At 29.6% G+C, this 18,590-nt stretch overlaps 2 protein-coding genes across 2 annotated transcripts; both read right to left on the bottom strand.

Moving 5' to 3' along the window:
• Positions 1 to 6,393: 6,393 nt before the first annotated feature.
• On the bottom strand, positions 6,394 to 8,908 carry LOC115721825 (uncharacterized). Its single transcript, XM_030650906.2, has 2 exons — positions 7,732 to 8,908; positions 6,394 to 6,871 (listed from the first exon to the last, which is right to left on the bottom strand). The coding sequence occupies exons 1-2, from the start codon at positions 8,521 to 8,523 to the stop codon at positions 6,755 to 6,757; spliced, it is 909 nt and encodes a 302-aa protein (XP_030506766.2). The 5' UTR covers positions 8,524 to 8,908; the 3' UTR covers positions 6,394 to 6,754.
• A 2,735-nt stretch (positions 8,909 to 11,643) lies between these two features.
• LOC115721828 (5'-adenylylsulfate reductase-like 5) lies at positions 11,644 to 18,019 on the bottom strand. The gene is made up of 4 exons (XM_030650908.2): positions 17,575 to 18,019; positions 14,637 to 14,818; positions 14,075 to 14,199; positions 11,644 to 12,405 (listed from the first exon to the last, which is right to left on the bottom strand). Exons 1-4 carry the CDS (start codon positions 17,734 to 17,736, stop codon positions 11,981 to 11,983), a joined length of 894 nt encoding a protein of 297 aa, XP_030506768.1. The 5' UTR covers positions 17,737 to 18,019; the 3' UTR covers positions 11,644 to 11,980.
• Positions 18,020 to 18,590: the final 571 nt, after the last annotated feature.

The following is an 18,590-nucleotide window of genomic DNA, read 5'->3' as shown; positions in this document are numbered from 1 at the left end:
CCTACCAACTCTGGCCACGATGTCTTTCCTGTCAATATATTTATAAAATTAATAATGTTAAATATTTGTTATATATATATATAAATTAAAATTAAATAAAAATTGTAAAAAGTTTGGTAAATTTTGATACCTTCATCACAACTCATCTTTGCTCAAACAATAAAGACCAAGCCTCTAAAATTGTGTATACAAGAAAATATATTATTTGATTTTGAGAATAGCTTTGAGAGATGCCCTATTTATAGATTTTCAAGTGTTTGTTCATTATTGACTTTTTTTTTCATATAGCTACACAAACAAATAAATTAAATATAATAAGAGTATATAATGACAAGTATTTGTTATCACAATAAACATTTCATACTTGTGTATATATTTATGTAGTTTTATGTATACAAGAATACACGCATACATTGAATCTATATAAATATATATACACGTTTTACTAATAATAAGAAATAAAATTATATATATATATTTTTTTTTGGAGGAAAAGACATTTCATTAAACAATTAAACGATTACAAGGAAATGACAAGTCACGTTCAATCGTTTGACGAGCACAAGAGGGAGAAACCCCAATCCACATAGCACTAACTTTGTTGGTCAAAACATAATTGGCTAATACATGAGCAACTACATTCGCTTCCCGAAAAACAAACCGCACCCCAGTAACAGAATGATGCTGAAGTAGACTTTGAATCTCCACAATGAGACTGTCTTCCTGCCGACAACCTACCTCAGCACCATTAATAAGACGGACAACTTGCAAGCAGTCCGAGCGAACCTCAAACAAAGACACTCGGCGTTGAATGGCGGCTGTAATACCTTCTCATATCGCTATCAGCTCCGCCACCAACTGAGAGCTTGCATATCGCTACCATTTTTCTCTCAATTTTAATGCTTAGAAAAATTATAATTCAATTTTTCTTATAAAATTGTGTACATTGTTATTACAACAGCTTCTCTCACCTGTTTTTTAAAAAATTAAAATAATTTGTAATATTAAAAATAAGGTTCAAACATTTAGTAATACTACATACTTTTTTTTCCTTAAAAAGAAATGTACCTACAATAAATTCAGAATGATTTTCCTTTTGCCTTACTTTGTTTTGGTTAATTATAATATACACAATTTTAAATTCATATTATTATTAATTATCAATTTTTAATAATTCTATTATACTTACTACAAATTAAATTTACAATCTCTCATTAAGATATGGTGAGAATCTATATACAACAAGAGCATATTAAAACTAATTAATATCCCTCTTGGTATATAATATTACTAGTGGATATCAAGTAATATATTATAGTCTTTTGTATGCATTTATTGACATTTTATTGTGTGTTCTTGTACTTATCTTTCTATATAAACACATATATATCTCACGTGGGCTATATATATATATTGAGATATTTAAGATACCATTATTCATAGATAACCCTCAATAAGATTATAACAAATACACTTGTCATTTAGAAACGTGCATAAATCAATCCAATTTAATAATAATTGACCAATTTAATTATAACCGATTGCTAAATATTAAATATTCAATTATAATATTTTGAACATTATTTTTAAATATCTAATCGGATTAAATCAGATAAATCTAATACATTCAATATTTAATCAAATTAATTAATATTTTTTATTTAGTTTAAATGAATAATTAGATTTTAAATTGTTATACGTAGAAAATAAATATATGTATATATGAAAATTTATATTAAAATTTTACTTTTTTCTTTTGAATTAGATAGATTCAATTTAATCCAATAGATATTGGATCTATAATAATAATATTAAATGGATCCGATTTGATCCAATAAATACTAGGTCTAAAATATTAAATAAATTCAAATTAAATAAATTTACATGAAATACATCTAATAGATATAACCGATTAAATCTAATATCTATTAGATGTTAGATCGCTATATTGGATGCTAAAATTAATTAAATCGAACGAATAGTTAAATTTATTATTTAATATATAACTAAATTGGATCAAGATAGGTCGGTCTAATTCATTAAACACCCCTAGTTTCACTAGCTATGTTATTATTATGTTCTTATCTTATATTTATTTTTAAGGTGTGAAAATTGTGGTGATGCATAGTCAATAATGGACAAACACAAATAGATCATACCATATGTAATAAAAATATATAATTAAGGGCCAGCAAGCCAACCCAAAATCTATCTATAAATAGGGCATCCCTTTCTAACCCATTCTCAAAATCAATCTATAACTATACCTAATACAATAAATCATATTCATATATATTACAAAAATCAGAGACTACTTCAGCTAGAAAAAATATGAGTTGTGAAGGTATATATTTTTATCTATTAATCTTATAGAATTACTCCTCTCTCTCTTCAATCTAATTCTCTCATTTTTATTTGCTATGTACTATATATATAGATCGAACATGAGTTTATGTAGCATTATCTATAAAAAATAGGTTATTTTATACTTTTACTATTAATTATTAGTGGGTGTCAAATAATATTATGAAATAGTGTCTTGTTATATTAAATTAAAATATGCAAAATTAAATACTTATGGGCTTAGGACATTAGATAAAATTTTATAAAAACTTTCGATGGGTCTTAGGACATGGAATCTATCCATCTTAAAGTTTTTTATTTTTTTTTTATTTTTGATAAAAATAACTCTTAACAAATATAACAATTTTATATATTTGCAGGAAAGACATCATGGCCCGAATTGGTAGGAGTGGAAGGTGAGGTTGCTGAGGAGACTATTGAAAGAGAAAATCCTACGGTTAATGCCGTTGTTGTGAAGGAGAATGCTAAAGGCGACACCCAATTTCGTTGTAATCGTGTTCGTGTTCGTGTTAATGAAAATGGAATTGTAACTATGACTCCTCAAATTGGTTAATATATAAGCCAACAATCTCCTCAAATTTATACAATTTCTACTTATTGTTCTTACAATAATAAAATAATGGAAATGTGTATATGTTCTATGTTTTATATGTTATATCAATGAAAAAGTTATGAATTCGAGTATAAGATGGTGAAATGAATACATTATAATCAACTATATATTTAAATGTGGAATGAATATGTCTTTTAATATAATAATAATAATAATAATTTTTATATAAAAAAAACAAGTTTTAGTAGTTTGAGATTTGAGTCCTGTTTTTATAAAATAGATTTTTAAATGGGTTGAGAAAAATAACATATTTTCTTTGTAGAAACAAAATTAAAACAACATTTTTTATACATAAAAACAAGGAATATTTTTAATTACATTAATAATATTATCAAATCACTTGTGATAAAAAAAAAAATACTTAGTATTTGTTTAGAAAAACCAAAAATTATTTCTTATATTATTTCTAAGTAAAAAAAGAAAAGAAAAAGATTAAACATATTTTTGGGCTAGACAATAAATTATGTTGCGTTTAAAAAAATTACCGTACTATTTACTAATGTATTCTCAAAAATATTTTAATGTGATTTAGATCACCCCATTAAAAAAAAAGCTAATTAGCAATTTTTCCTTCCGAACTTTGACATGTATTAAATCATGCCCCCTGAACTATTTTGGCCGTTAAAAATTCCCCCTGAACTATTAAGATTGTTAGATTTAAGGACTTTTATCTAATTTTAGTAAAAAAATTCTAACATGGATGAAAGTTCAGGAGACATGATTTAGTACATATCAAAATTTGAGGGGCATGATTTGGTAAATATCAAAGTCTGGGGAGCGTGGTTTAGTACATAAACAATCACTGAAATTAAATTAGACAAAAGTCCTTAAATCTAACAATCTCAATAGTTCAGGGGAAATTTTTAACGGCCAAAAGAGTTCATGGGCATGATTTGGTATATGTCAAAGTTTGAGAGAAAAAATTGCTAATTAGCCATAATTTTTTTTTTTTTTTTTTGGTTTTGTTTTTGTCTTTCAAAACAAATTAGGCTTTTATTTTATTTATGTTGTTTTCTTCTGCAAGCAAAGGAACAATTTATCCACTTTTCACTTTTCCTTTTTTTTTTCTTTTGGGAAAAAAATTTCTCAATATTTTTTATGTTGGTTTACTAAAATCTTTGGAGTAATCCAATACTCCATCCTTGAAATTCTATTACTTTATCTTTTTAGAACTTTTACTTATTTTATTTTTATTTTTGGCTTCAAAATCTTTTACTTTAAAATTGACAAAGTACTAGTTAAATTCATATTAATTGGTATAATGATTAGACTAAAACTTGCACTACTCTTATATATTTCTTCACATATATAATTGTTTTTTCAGTTTTATATATTTTTTAATTGCCAAATATAAAGTAATAACTTATGATATAAGAATCCATAACTATACTTTATATAAGTTATATAAACTGTCACCATACAAACTAAAAAAAAATTAAAAAAATGATTTTTCAATCACTGCACAATGCTTGCTACATATTTATTCAATTTCTGTAACAATGTTAATAATTGTTTTTATGAAACAAAACTTGACAAAATGGATTAAATATTATACAAAATGACTAATTATTTATATCTAAATTAAAGCTTATTATGTGCCACATCATTAGGATCGGCCACAATATTTATATATGAATTAAAAAAAAAATAATTTTTTCATAATATATAGAGTTTTTAATATGTAATATATATATATATATATATTTTTAAAAATTTATATTCTTATGTAAATGTTGATACTTTTTAGATTAATAATGTGTTTAATATGAGGTTTAGATTTGAAAGAAATAAAAATATTAAATCTAAATTAAATTTTAATGACTAAAAAATTTATGTTTGTAAGTGAGTCTTATTTTTTAAACTAAAATAGTAGTAATGTTAATCTCTTTATATTCTCTTAAAGTCTACTCCCTTCAACCTCTATTTTCTCTAACTCAAACTCATATAATAAATATTTCATTAAATAATATTTAGTTGAAAAAAAATAAAAACATAACAAAAGAAAAATTATTTTCATTCTATTCCATTATCATTAATTCCAAAAAAAAATTTATTAAATTGGTGAGGGTAATCTTGTGGTTGATTAGTGTAGTCTGTGTATATTCATTTTGTTTTAAGTAAAATCCAAGTTTACGAAAATCATCCACGTGGCCAACTCAAGAGGTAGTGTCATATACAGCTCCAAAAATGCCACGTGGCTAACTGAAGAGTTAGTGCCATATACAGCTCCAAAAAGGCCACGTGGCCAATAGAAGTTAGTGCCATGTATGATTTTAAGTTTTAGGTGCAAAAATTATATACATGGTACTCAACACAAAAAAATAAAGAAAAATGTCAAAATCAAATTAAGTTTTCTTGAAACAACACTTGTCATCACTTTTGACCATTAGGCAGTGTTTGGCATTCTCATTGGGTCTTATTCAAGCAATTGGTAATTGGGATGAACTCAATAAATATCATTTGTATGGATTCTTATGATGTTCAATCAAAGTCATTGCTTCCAAGAAAAATATCTCTACAATGTAAATATGGTCAATAATGTTGTGTTTTCTCTCGATTCAAAAAGTCTTTTACTTTATGCAAATTCATGTTTAGGATTAATCTGCTATTAGGCACAAGGTGTCTAAGCACTTTTACGACATGTTACGTTACCAATCGATACTCCCTAAAAATTATTATATTAAATTATATGAGACCTGATACTTAGTTGAACCAATAGTGATATTGACACATAGGAAGGTGCTAGACACCACTAGTGCCTTTTAGCATTTCTCTTAGGATTATGGTTTGGATTTCTCTAAAATGCAAATTATTAAAGAGTGTTACAAATAAAAAAGATTGAGTAATACATTAGATTTAAATTGAAACTCACAACTTTACGTGGCTACACAAAATTAGTCGAGATTTATAGAGCATTAATCTTTATAGGATCTCAACTAAGCTAGTTTCAAGTAATAATCTTTACAAGATCCAAACTAACCCCAAGCTCCAAAATTATGTGGATACACAAAATTAGTCAAAACTTGCCGAGCAGTAATTTTTGTAGGATTCCCACTAACCCCGAATTCTGATCGAAACTTACAACCTAAGCTACGTGGCTCGATGATTGTACAACATTAATTTTGTAAGATCCTAATTAATTCTACACAGTCACGTGACGCGAATTGTGAATTTCAATCGAAACCAAAGGCTTTTTTTTTATCAAGGAAAATAGCTAGTGGATGCATAGGTCTTTTTCCTTTCTCTTACATATTTTCACAATAAAATATAATATTGTATGTGATTATACCCAACTTAGCCAATATAATGAAAGTTGAGTATATCAACTATCACTATTATTAAATTTGCAAATATGAATAATGTTGGGTAAAAAAAAAAATATTTTTTTGTAATCAATCAATTATGAAAGAATGCCATTTTCTAGAGTAAATTTTTTTGACTTTCCATAAAATATAATCACTTAACATACACACAACAAGTACCAAAATCTCAAACTAATATGCCAAGTTATATAATCATTGGAATTTATTCTTAAAGAAGTAAAAGAGCTAAGTAATCTATAATATTACAAAGCAGAACTGAGAGAATTATATACAGAACACAACAAACAAAACTATGTACAACACTACAACACAGAAACAGAGATACCTTCAGATATATTAAAATTTATATATATATATGAAAATTATAAAGATGGTAATAAAATAGAGCATATCAAATTCATCCATGGCCAAGAAACTTTCACCATTTTTTAGTTGAAGAAGAGAGAGACTGTATCTAAAGACCTTCATAGTAACCTCCATAGGTAACATGAGCTCTACTCAAAGGCATACCTCTTACTGCATTCATTGCCTCATTCATTTTGCTTGTCTGGTGTACCACTTGATTCATTCTCTGCAAATTAACCAAATCTTTTTGTGTTAAATATTGAATTCAATCTTCTTCTTAACATTCAATTTTCAATACTACAACAAATAAGGATGTTTTTGCAAAACCCCATAACAACAACAAAATCAATCAATCTACTAAGGTTTGAAAAGGGATTAATAATATCATGATTGATTAATCTTGAGAAGTCTTCATTAAGTTTGGTCCATTAGTATCTTAAAAATTTCATCTTTAAGGTCAAAATTCAATTGGGTATTTCTCAAATAAAAAGGAAAGATGATTGAATTCAATCTTCTTCACATTCAATTTTCAAGACAAACAAGGGTGTTTTTGCAAAACCCAATAATAGTAACAAAATCAGTCATTCTTCACTGATTACTTGTAAAAAATTAATCTTTAAAGTCAAAAATTCAATTGGGTATTTCTTAAACAAGAAAAAAACATGATTGAATTCAATCTTTTTCACATTTTAATTTTCAAGACAAACAAGGTATTTTTGCAAAACCCAATAATAGTAACAAAATCCGTCAATCTTCACCAATAACTTGTAAAAATTTATTCTTTGAAGTCAAAATTCAATTGGGTATTTCTCAAATTTGGAAAATTAACAAAACATTAAAGAAAAAAGGAAAGATGATTGAATTCAATCTTCTTCACATTCAATTTTCAAGACTAAAACAAACAAGGGTGACTTTGCAAAACCCCATAATATTAACAAAATCAATCAATCTTACTCATTACTTGTAAAGATTTAATCATTGAGATCAAAATTCAATTGGATATTTTCAATTATGGAAAATTAACAAAAAACTAAAAAAAAATAAAAAGAAAAGGAAAGATTTTTTACTCTTCCTTTTTGTTCTTACCTTTTCATCATTGTAGATCTGAAATCTGATCTTGTGATTGTGCTGTTGGTTTCTGTGGTGGCTTCCAATGAAGATGATACAAATTGTAGCAGCAGCAATACCAAAAGAGCAAATAGCTCCAATCCCAGATAAACTCCATTTCCAAATGTTAAGCCCATCATCATCAGCATCTTCATCTTCATCACCATCACTATTTTCATCCATATTTTTGTTATGATCTTCCTTCATGTCCAAGTTACCACTCATCTTTTTCATGTTCATAAATCTTGGAGAAGTGATCACACCACCACCACTACTCAAATTTTCAGCTTCAATTTTGTCATGATGATCAAAATTAAACACACCAGCATCAATCTGAGTCATATTAAAACCTCCTCTGGTTGGGGACTTTGGTGATTCCACCATTTTCATGTCGACAAATTCATTTTCTTTCTTCATTTTCTTGAAGGAAACGTTGGAGACTGAATCTTGATTAGCCTCAATCAAACCACCACCTGCAATTACCACATCTTCATCATCTGGGGTTTCGCCACGTGTCTTTGTTGCTGCTGTTGTAGAATTGAGCTGAATTGGAATTGGAATCGGTACAGGAACGAGTTGACTCGGTACCCTTTGAGGCAATCTTCCTGGATTGAAGTAATCATTGAGAACCCCTTTTGGGTCTGAATTAGTATTCCCACTCAATTTTCTGTAAAGGATTTTCTTTTCAGAACAATCTTCACGAAAACCCAGAAACCCATCATCTGGTATGAGCTCCCACTCATCAAGATCCATAATTTCCTTCTGTGCCATATTGAATTATCAAAAAAATATGATAAAGGTGAGAGCTTTAAATAGCCAAAGTTATAAAGTTGTTGCCTTTGGTTTTAGGTTTAGGTTTAGGGTTTTTCAAAAATGGGGGCTTTCATGGATTTTTGTGTAGAATTTTCATAAGGGTCATCTCATATACACTCCTCTCTTCACTCCTTGGCTATTGCAATTTGGAGTGGAAATTGGAAAAGAATCCCATAATCAAGCAAAGAACAATAATGTTAATAATAATAATAATAATAAGGCTTTGGGATTCTTACTTATCTAAAGGAAAGATTTTTATTGGTACATCAATTATGGGGCCCACTAAGGAGAGAGAATTCAATTCAATTGCCCCCTTCTTTGGATTGTTTTCATTTATTTTATTGCTTTTGTCATTTAACAATTGGGGATTTTAATCCATTTCTTTCAAGTTTGATTAGTATAATATTAGTTTAATGGTAACATTAACAAGAAAATAAATATAAGGGGTTTAATTAGTTGTCTAATGGATAAAGGGGTTTAGTTTAATTAGTCGTTTAGTCCATTTTATCAATTTCTTTCAAGTTTGATTAGTATAATAATAGTGTTTAATGGTAACTTTGGGTAAAGGGTTTTAATTAGTTGTTTAGTCATGGGTGTGGAAAGTGTCTATATTACTCAAAGCACCAAAGGTTGTGTCTTTTGGTCTGTGTTTTTTTAATTTAACACTTTGAACACTATAAGAGGGAGAGAGAGAGAGAGAGAGAGAGAGAGAGAGAGAGAGAGAGAGAGAGAGAGAGAGAGAGAGAGAGAGAGAGAGAGAGAGAGAGAGAGAGAGAGAGAGATTCCTTTGGTGGGTCAAGAGAAAGAAAGAAAGAAGAGAAGAGAATAGTTGCTTGTGAGAGTTTGCTTGGGAATGATAATGATAGGGTAAAAGTTTGTTAAACAAAGAAAAATATGAAAGTGAAAGGTTCTATACAACTGTCCAAGAGCTAGTATCTTTATTAAGATTTTATTTATATTATATTAAAAAAATTATATATTTTTATTTTCCCATAAAATGAATATTCCTTGTATCTTCTGGTTTTCATAGTATGCTACTACACAACTATTATTCTAATTTGATACGAGTTAAGTTACTAGCTAGTTCCAAGTCATTTTCTTCTATTATTACAAAAAAGATATTATAAATAGCAAAATGCTAAAAGAGTTGGAGGTTATTTGAAAAACCATCAAGCATTCAAAACTCGTTTTTTTATGGGGAAGAAAATTTTCATTATAAGCCTTCTTCTTTGGTTGCCAAAAGAGAAATTTATTTGTATTCTTTTCTATTTCATGTTTCAATAGTGACAAAATCACAAGGCTTATAAGAGTATCTCCAATGATAAAATTTTAAAGAATACGGTAAGATGGACATATTATGTGATAAAATATTGAGATGTTATACCATTAGAAAAAAAAAATTTCATTCTAAAAATTTGCATTAATGATATGTTGTAGCATTGATGCTATTCATTTTCTTAATAAAAAATTGAAGTTAAAAAATTATTGTAGCTAAAAATTAGGATATATATTAAATAATAATGTGTGAGATCATAATTATAGTATTTTTAAAGAATGTTATACATTGAAGTGTTTTTAGAAGTAAGAGTACCAAAAATGATGTGAAAAAGTCCTTCAAAAAAAAAAAAAAAATGATGTGAAAAAAAGATATAAAATATTATATTTTTAAGCAAAGTAAAAAATAAAAATGAAGGTTTCAATTTTTGAAAAGATTTTTTTTATGTAAATTTAGTTTTTCTTATTAATATTTACTAATTAATACAAATTACCTTCATAAATTTAAAGGGATGAAGGTTTAAAAAAATAAGGAAAAGGAAAAAAAAAATGGTATTATTGACTTTAAAAATAACTTGACTAAATTTGAAGGTTAAAAGTTATGTTGCAATGAATCCAACCGACAAAATAATTTAATGTATTTTAATTTTATTTTTTTGTTTGACGAAAATTGTTTAATGTATTTTGATATAATCAAAACGACAAATATATTTATATGTACTATAACTTGTTAATATGTGATTGAGTGAGTACATGAAACAATTTGTTAAGTACATAATCTGAATCATGCCATTCAAATATTAATTTAAATAAGTCAAAGCTTTGAAAACGATTTTAATAAAATGAGATTGTTTTGTACTCTTCATATTAAAACCATGAGCATTGTTATTAGGTATCAGTAGTGCCTAGTACTTTCTCGATATGTCGCGTTACGATTGGCTAACGATACTCTCTAAAATGTATTATATTAAATTATATGGAACACGATACTTAGTTGTAATATTGATATAGGATCATGTTAGGCACTACTGATACCCTTTAGCATTTCTCTAAAACCATATGTATAAATAAATAAATAAATAAATAAATAGAAAACAAATCAATTTAGAGTATATAAGCTCGAAGCAATAGTTAATACAATAAATGTAATTTCATTTTGCCCAACCATTTGGCTGAATCAAATAGAATACAGGTATTTTTTAATTTAGAAATAACTAATTTTAAATTATTCAAAAAATGGACCCAAAAATAGTATATTAATTCCTCAAGATAGGCCTAAATTAGTTACTTGTCGTTTTCTTGTTCTCATTTCAAAGACAATTAAGTACTATTTAAAAAAGTAATGTTGTTATTTTTATTGATAATAAATAAACATTGTTACAAATTCAATCCAATTTAAAGTGCTTCATTTTCCAATTTATTTGCAGTGTCTACGCAATAAACTCCATTAAAGAGTAAAAGACTAAAATACAAAATAAACAAGTTTTAGAATAAAAATCACACATTTTTTTCACCTAATTTAAATGTGGAAGATAGACAAAGCTACCAAACACCCTAAAATACTCCATGGCCGCACCGCTACGCGTGCAAAAATGCCCACATACACATTATGTGGTGCGGCCATAGGGTGTTTTATGATGAGTGCATCACTAAGTCGAGACCGAGGTCGACGAAACTAGCAAACGCAACACCCTTTTCTCGTCACACCTTTAAAAACACAACACAAGTACTTTTTTCTTGTCACCTCTTTTCTCCTATTTTGGTGTGTTTATGATATTATATATATATATATAGAGAGAGAGAGAGGTTAATTTGATTACATTCCACTTTTGGTTAAGTAAAGATGTTAGTCAGATGAGCAAATAATTTACAAAAGAAAAGAAAAAGAGAAAGCTGTTCGCAAATTTACATGCTTGTTTGCCTTTTACCAAAAATCCCAACTCAAACAAGGACAACAGCTTCAGCTATCATCACTACCAATATAATAATTTGAGAGAAAGAAAGAAAGAGAGAAAGAGAGAGAGAGAGAGAGAGAGAGAGAGAGAGACTACTACCTTTCCGGAGACTCAAGGACCAGACCAAACAAGCTCTTTTCTTCCTTCCTACCCTCAAATTTCGTGTACAAGATTTATGTCCCGCTTTATTGAGATGTTCTCGCAGACGAAGCCTCACCCAAAGAGACGGAAGTAAGCGAAGAAGCCCAAACTCGGGCACTCCTTGCACCTTCTCGCAAATTCCTAGTCTTGCATTGTCTCAGCTTGGTCCAGAAACCGCTCACGTCTATCATGTGACTGACTCGCTCCATTATCTGGTTCGTTTCTCTGATTATTCCCAAATTCAGGTGAGGAGCACACGAGACCCAGAATGCTTTGACGCGAGATAACACCCTTGGGAAAATGGATACGAGTACCCTGAAACAGAGGAACAATATAGAGAAAACCAAGTATGGTTCCCTCTTCGATACCTCTTTTAAAGCTGAACCGTTCATTGACTGAAATATGGACTTTTCACCACTTTCCAAGCCAATTGGTTGCTCCTCGTCTACATAGAAGACTGGTTCAAGTCCTGAAACACATAAATAGGAATTTGAAATCAGCTCCAAAACAAAAGGTAAGCTTTAATAGCTCTGCAAATGTGGTGTTCATTGAAGGTTACTGCAAAAGTACAATACTAGGGAATCAAGGAATTAGTAATTATCTCAATCAAGTTCTCGATGACAAACGTACAATAACGGTAACAATTGCAAATTGAAAGGCATAACAACAACACAGCGAAAGCCCGTTTCTGTTGGAGGTTTATTATATATATTATTTTATTTAATAATCCATAAATCCCAAGTTCCTCTCTGTCTTAACCCCAGTTGTCCCCAACTCGCTTGTTTGGGGTTTCGGTTCAGGTTGTTTTTCAGATTGTACAAGACGCCCGACCCTCTCAAAGTAACTAAACATGTTGTTTTCCATAACAGCTCTGTTCATTCATCCAATTAAATGGAAATGAATTTTAGTCTGACTCGTTGTGTTGAGCGTTTATCAACTGCTAGGGTTCTATCATAACCAACCCTAATATTGGCAACAAAAAAAAATGAAGAATAACCTCAATTGAAAGGAGAGGGATTATATTGATCCTACCTAACAAAAAAAACCACAAACCAATAAAATGAATGAAGTTAAAAAGCACCCTTATATGCAACCCAAGCGTCTCCCAGGGCTCGAAATACACAACACATGATCCTCCAATCCCTCTCTTTATGCAAATCATAGATATATAACATATTAGTTAAAGGGTTCTGACATTTTCCCCCCATTCTTCAACCCCAGATGTGATGTATCAACATTGAGGTGGGTCAAACAATACCATTAAATGATATATGAGTAAGTATATGTCAAACTTATATGGGGTCAACTGATACAAAATCTGAATTTAAAGAAAAGACCGGGTCAAGAGCTGAAGACCAGTAAGCTCAACATCATTGACATACTTCTATACATATGATAGAAACAGTGCAACGAATCTGGTTCGATTTTGCTTCCTTCGTGTGAGGAAGATTACTGATAATTAATGTATAATTAGTCTTTTTATATTATTTAATAATTAATATATTTTTGAGAATATGAAAAGAAAGAAAAGGGGCCCTACATCAGTTAAAATCAACTAAGACAACCTCCCACGAACAGTTGGAACAGGAAAATAATTACATATCGATGAGCTAGCATCAATAATTTCGACGAAAAACATGTGTCCCTATTGATGAGATGACATCTCATGGTAGGACAAACATGAGTAATTTGATACAAGAAGACAAGATATGTCACTGTCTTCCTCTTGATGTGTTGGGTTTAAGGCAACATTTTCTTTTTATCATTTTGCTATTATCAATAAGTTTGGCCAGGTACTGCCATGATTGTGTATTGGTATTGAAAGGAAAGCCATTTGGTACTGAAAAGAAAGCACGGTTTTGGAAACGTTTGGGGGTAGTTAGAGACAAATAACAGGGAAGGACGAGTTTTTGGACAGACACTCGATTTAATAAAGGGTGGTGTCTACTTCTAGAGAGTTAAAAGATCATTGATTTATTTGAATTAAGCGCAATGTAGTACAAACTGATTATTTACAAACATAATGAAACTAAGATATAGTTAACACCAGAATAATGTACTCGTATTCACATAAATCAGAAAGTAATGGAGCAAGCAGAAAAAGAATTAAATATTTTCTATCTTGAAAAGAATCTTACCAGTGGTTTTCTCATAGAATTGGACAAGGGAGGACAGATCTTTAGGACCATGATACCGGACTCTTGATGTCTGATTCACCAGAAATACTGAAGGCAGGCTATGAATTCCATATCTTGAAAAGACACTGCAACAAAGGAAGAAAAGGCTAAACATTATAACTAACAATATCGCTGCAACTTCAAAAGAGACAATTCTGTGAACTTTGTTAATTAAACTTGACTCTCGATCCTATTTGTTGTTGTTCATTAATTTTTGCTTTACAAAGAAAGATCAATTGGCAACAGAGGAGTTTGCTGGATATAATAATGCAATGATTGGAAATAGATAAATATTCCAAGGTTTATACGCAAGTTTTAACTGAAATATCTTAGGGGTGATGGTTTCTAGTGTTGCCGGTTTTAGGATCAAGCAAATCCATATATAAGCAGAAATACATTATCTTTGAAATCCAATGTTACTTAGCTTATTTTCCCTCTATTATTTAAGTATAAAAAAACAAGCAAGTATGTTAATACAAATATATTATCATCAAATTCCAAGCAGGTCAAATTAATAACACACCTTGGTGCTGCTGAAGATTGTTCAACTGCCAAATGCTCTATTTGCGGGAACATAGAGCTTAGTGCTTCAAATTTTGGATATACACCACGCGAGAAAGGACACCAAGAACCATAAAAGAGGACAGCTGTATATCCAATTTTCTGTTTAGATGTCAGTGTTCTGTCAAGGAAGCCTCCAGTCACCTGAAGATAAAAAAGAAATAAGTGACTGTTAAAAGAATATACCTTCATTTATATTAAAAGCATATTATCAGAACTCCATGAAGCATAAAGTAATGAGTAATAACACGAGTATGTGAACACTGGTTTACATTGATGGTAATCACAAAGGGTCATACCTCTAGATTCAAATTCTAAATGTTATCAATTTGCCTACCATATATCAGAACATTTATGTAAAGAATAAACGAAGAATTTTAGGACTGTAGAAATGTTAAAAGAATATACCTTCATTTATATTAAAAGCATATTATCAGAACTCCATGAAGCATAAAGTAATGAGTAATAACACGAGTATGTGAACACTGGTTTACATTGATGGTAATCACAAAGGGTCATACCTCTAGATTCAAATTCTAAATGTTATCAATTTGCCTACCATATATCAGAACATTTATGTAAAGAATAAACGAAGAATTTTAGGACTGTAGAAATGTTAAAAGAATATACCTTCATTTATATTAAAAGCATATTATCAGAACTCCATGAAGCATAAAGTAATGAGTAATAACACGAGTATGTGAACACTGGTTTACATTGATGGTAATCACAAAGGGTCATACCTCTAGATTCAAATTCTAAATGTTATCAATTTGCCTACCATATATCAGAACATTTATGTAAAGAATAAACGAAGAATTTTAGGACTGTAGAAATGTTCTATCCTACATGCATAAAATAGATAATACAATTTTTTTAGAATCATTCTAATACAAGTAACATATACACACACACACACACACACACACACACACACACACACACACACACACTCTAATATATATGTGATACTTTAAAACCTTATCAATATTCAAATTTCTGAGCTTCAATTCCCAAAACTATCAAACAAAGGCAAGGCGACCAAGTTAAAATTGCCAAAGTTTTATGTACATTCACATGCAAAAATAATAAGCTTTGCAATTTAAATGTTTCAAAGAGTAATCTATTTTTAAAGGCCTCCATGCAAGTTTACATCATCACATAGGTGAGATATTTAAATCATGGTGTAGTTACATGGTGCAAGACAAGAATTTTATAGAGGTCTCAACAGAACCCCTACCCATTTGTTTCTTCTATATAAAGCAATAAGTATTGAGATGCTAGCACATATTTGGAATTTTCCCTTAAAATGACAGTGTGCTTGACAGTAAGCCTCACAGTCATCCATATTTCTAACTCAATAAGTAAGCCTCAAAGTCATCCATATTTCTAACTCAATAAGGCATCATACTCTTAAAATAAAAACAGCACATGCTTTTTTTAATCTCAAAAATCCACGAAGCTCTCCTTGCAAATCAGAATTTGGGTTGGGTCCAAACCTTGCAATATTTGATTCACAAGTATAGCTAGCTAACTTTTTCAGCTGGCTGTTATCCTAATTGTACCTCATATCAGAAAAGATTTGGCACCCTCAACTAGAACAGCCAAAACATGGGCGACCCCTTCAGCTGGAAATGGCCCAGCTCAATAGTTAGGTGAAAAGAGAGGCAGGCAGGCAAGGGGAAAAAAAGAACTTTGAAAGTAGAGAGGGTTTTACATTCGGATAGCTATAGCTATATGGCATAGCAATTCTAAAAGCCGAGTTTTGTTTGTTTACAGACTTAACTAGGAATTAGTTTTCTTTTTAGTTATTTGAAAAGAACACCCATTCCAAGTTACCATCTTTTATATCAACAAAAGCCGAAAGAGTTTCTGTTTTTTATCAAGATGAGAAGTGGCAAGGAAATGATTAAGATGCTCCCAATAACAAGAGAGTAAGACATGAGCTGCATAATCTTTCCAATTCTTTCCCTAGTACCCTATGACACTAATCAAGTAATGAAACCTACTGATTTATGGGATATACAAAAATTTCAAGATTAAAAAACAAAAATTGCATCCCCATATGAAAGTGGGAATTCAACATACAAATCAATGACTGCAAGAGAACACGAACAAAAACACTTTTCTTTGTTACCAAAATAAGATTTCATCTCATGATGATTATTTGTCAGTCAAATTCAAAATCTAAAAATTTATGTTTTCAACATATAAGTCAATGACTGCAAGAGAGCATGGAGTTCATGAACAAATATTATTTTCTTTGTTACCAAAATTTGATTTCATCTCTTTCTCAAAGAAAAAATGATTTCATCTCAACCTCATGATGATTATTTGTCAGTCAAGTTCAAAACCTAAAAATTATAAATTATTGATCAACTTACAGGGGATGACAGAGGAGAAGGAAGAAGAAACATGGAGTAGGTTGAATCAAGGTCCTATTCTATACAATGAATATCTCTATTATAGTCTTAGAATATACAAAAACAATATCAAACCATAAAGAAACCCATAATTGTATAGATAACTCAGCATAATTGAAAATCATGAATTTTTAAGGACCATAGTTTCAATCAAACAAATTACATTTTTCCATCCTCATTTAGGTCTAGCCACTCAAACAAAAGTATAAAGTCAATAATTTCTAAGTCTTTGTCCTTGAACAATGTTTTAGTATTATACCAAATCATATTATTAACCCAATGAAATTAAAAACCCAATACAAAATTTCAACTCCCTAACTTTCATCTCAAAAAGCTCAAACCCAAACATTTCATACATATTTGTTCTTAAAATATTCCTCTCTATCTCTATTCTAAAATCCTCTAAATTCCTAATTCAACAAACAACCCTAATAAAAACCACGAAAATTAAAACTAAAGATCCAATTTTTAACGTACCTGAAGAGGTAGATTCGCAGAGATCGATAGCGGGCATTGAGATTGAAACTGAAGAACATGGGAAAATGAAATTGACTGTTGTAAATCGCATAAAGGCAGAGAAGAAACTAATTGTAACGCATAAAAAACTGTTATAGAAAGGAGTAAACGGGAGACCGCCATAGTCGAAGGAAGAAGAAGAGGGTATTACAGAGAAATTAGAAGGGATCAGAAGGGGTAAAATGGGAAAAACAGAAAATTGTACAGATAAAGATAGAGAATTGAAATTGGGTTATCGTGAATTGAAGATGATGATGATGATGATGGTGATGAAGATTGACTGAAGGGATGGGTTGGTGACTTTGGGTATTGGATTTGGTTGTGAGCTTCTAAGATCCTACCACCAATTTTTGGTCTTTTTTCTTTATTATTATTATTTTTCACCTAATTAATCTCTGTAAATTATATCCCTTTCAATTTATTAATCTATATATATAAAAAAAAATAATAATAATAAATAATAATAATCTTTAGGTTATGTTTGGTAGGAAGGAAAGAGACTAGAAATGATAGGATGGATGCACATGTTTCTAATGGGGATAGAGTTGGAGCCGAGCCCGAGCCGACCCTAGCCATAGGCAGGCTAGGGCCCTAGGCATGCGCCCATACTTTTCCGAGGGCAAAATAAAAAGGAATTTTTACAAAAATATTGAATTTTGGCAAAAGGTTATAATTTTACAATCACACAATTTTTTTTTTACAAAAATATTTTTTTATATATAAAATAACTATAAAACAACAAAACGGAATAATTAAAATAATAGTATAACAACTAAAAAATAATCGTGAAACAACAGTGAAAATTTAATACAGTACACAGTATAAAACTTACATAGAATTTTTGAAAAAAACCACATTATTTTTGAAAAAAATTCCGCCTCACAATAAAAAAGTAAAAAAAGTTGAAAATTTCAGTATGTAGTGTAAAAACCCCAATAAAAAATGAAAAGTCTCATTATGTTTTTATTTAAGTAAAA

This window comes from Cannabis sativa, chromosome 9 (assembly GCF_029168945.1).
Source record: "Cannabis sativa cultivar Pink pepper isolate KNU-18-1 chromosome 9, ASM2916894v1, whole genome shotgun sequence".
In the NCBI taxonomy this organism is placed as follows: Eukaryota; Viridiplantae; Streptophyta; class Magnoliopsida; order Rosales; family Cannabaceae; genus Cannabis; species Cannabis sativa.
The sequence above is the reverse complement of the archived record's forward strand: the minus strand, read 5'-3'. Positions and strand labels throughout refer to the sequence as shown.

Bases quoted from the DNA above. Each gene is read 5' to 3' on its own strand.
- LOC115721825 (XM_030650906.2), bottom strand. From the start codon at position 8,523: ATGGCACAGAAGGAAATTATGGATCTTGATGAGTGGGAGCTCATACCA. The intron at 6,872-7,731 runs GTAAGAACAAAA...GTTAATTTGCAG, and splicing joins AGATCTACAATGATGAAAAG to AGAATGAATCAAGTGGTACA.
- LOC115721828 (XM_030650908.2), bottom strand. From the start codon at position 17,736: ATGGCGGTCTCCCGTTTACTCCTTTCTATAACAGTTTTTTATGCGTTA. The intron at 14,819-17,574 runs GTACGTTAAAAA...TTTTATCTTCAG, and splicing joins CTGCGAATCTACCTCTTCAG to GTGACTGGAGGCTTCCTTGA. The intron at 14,200-14,636 runs GTGTGTTATTAA...CCTTTGTTGCAG, and splicing joins CAATCTTCAGCAGCACCAAG to TGTCTTTTCAAGATATGGAA.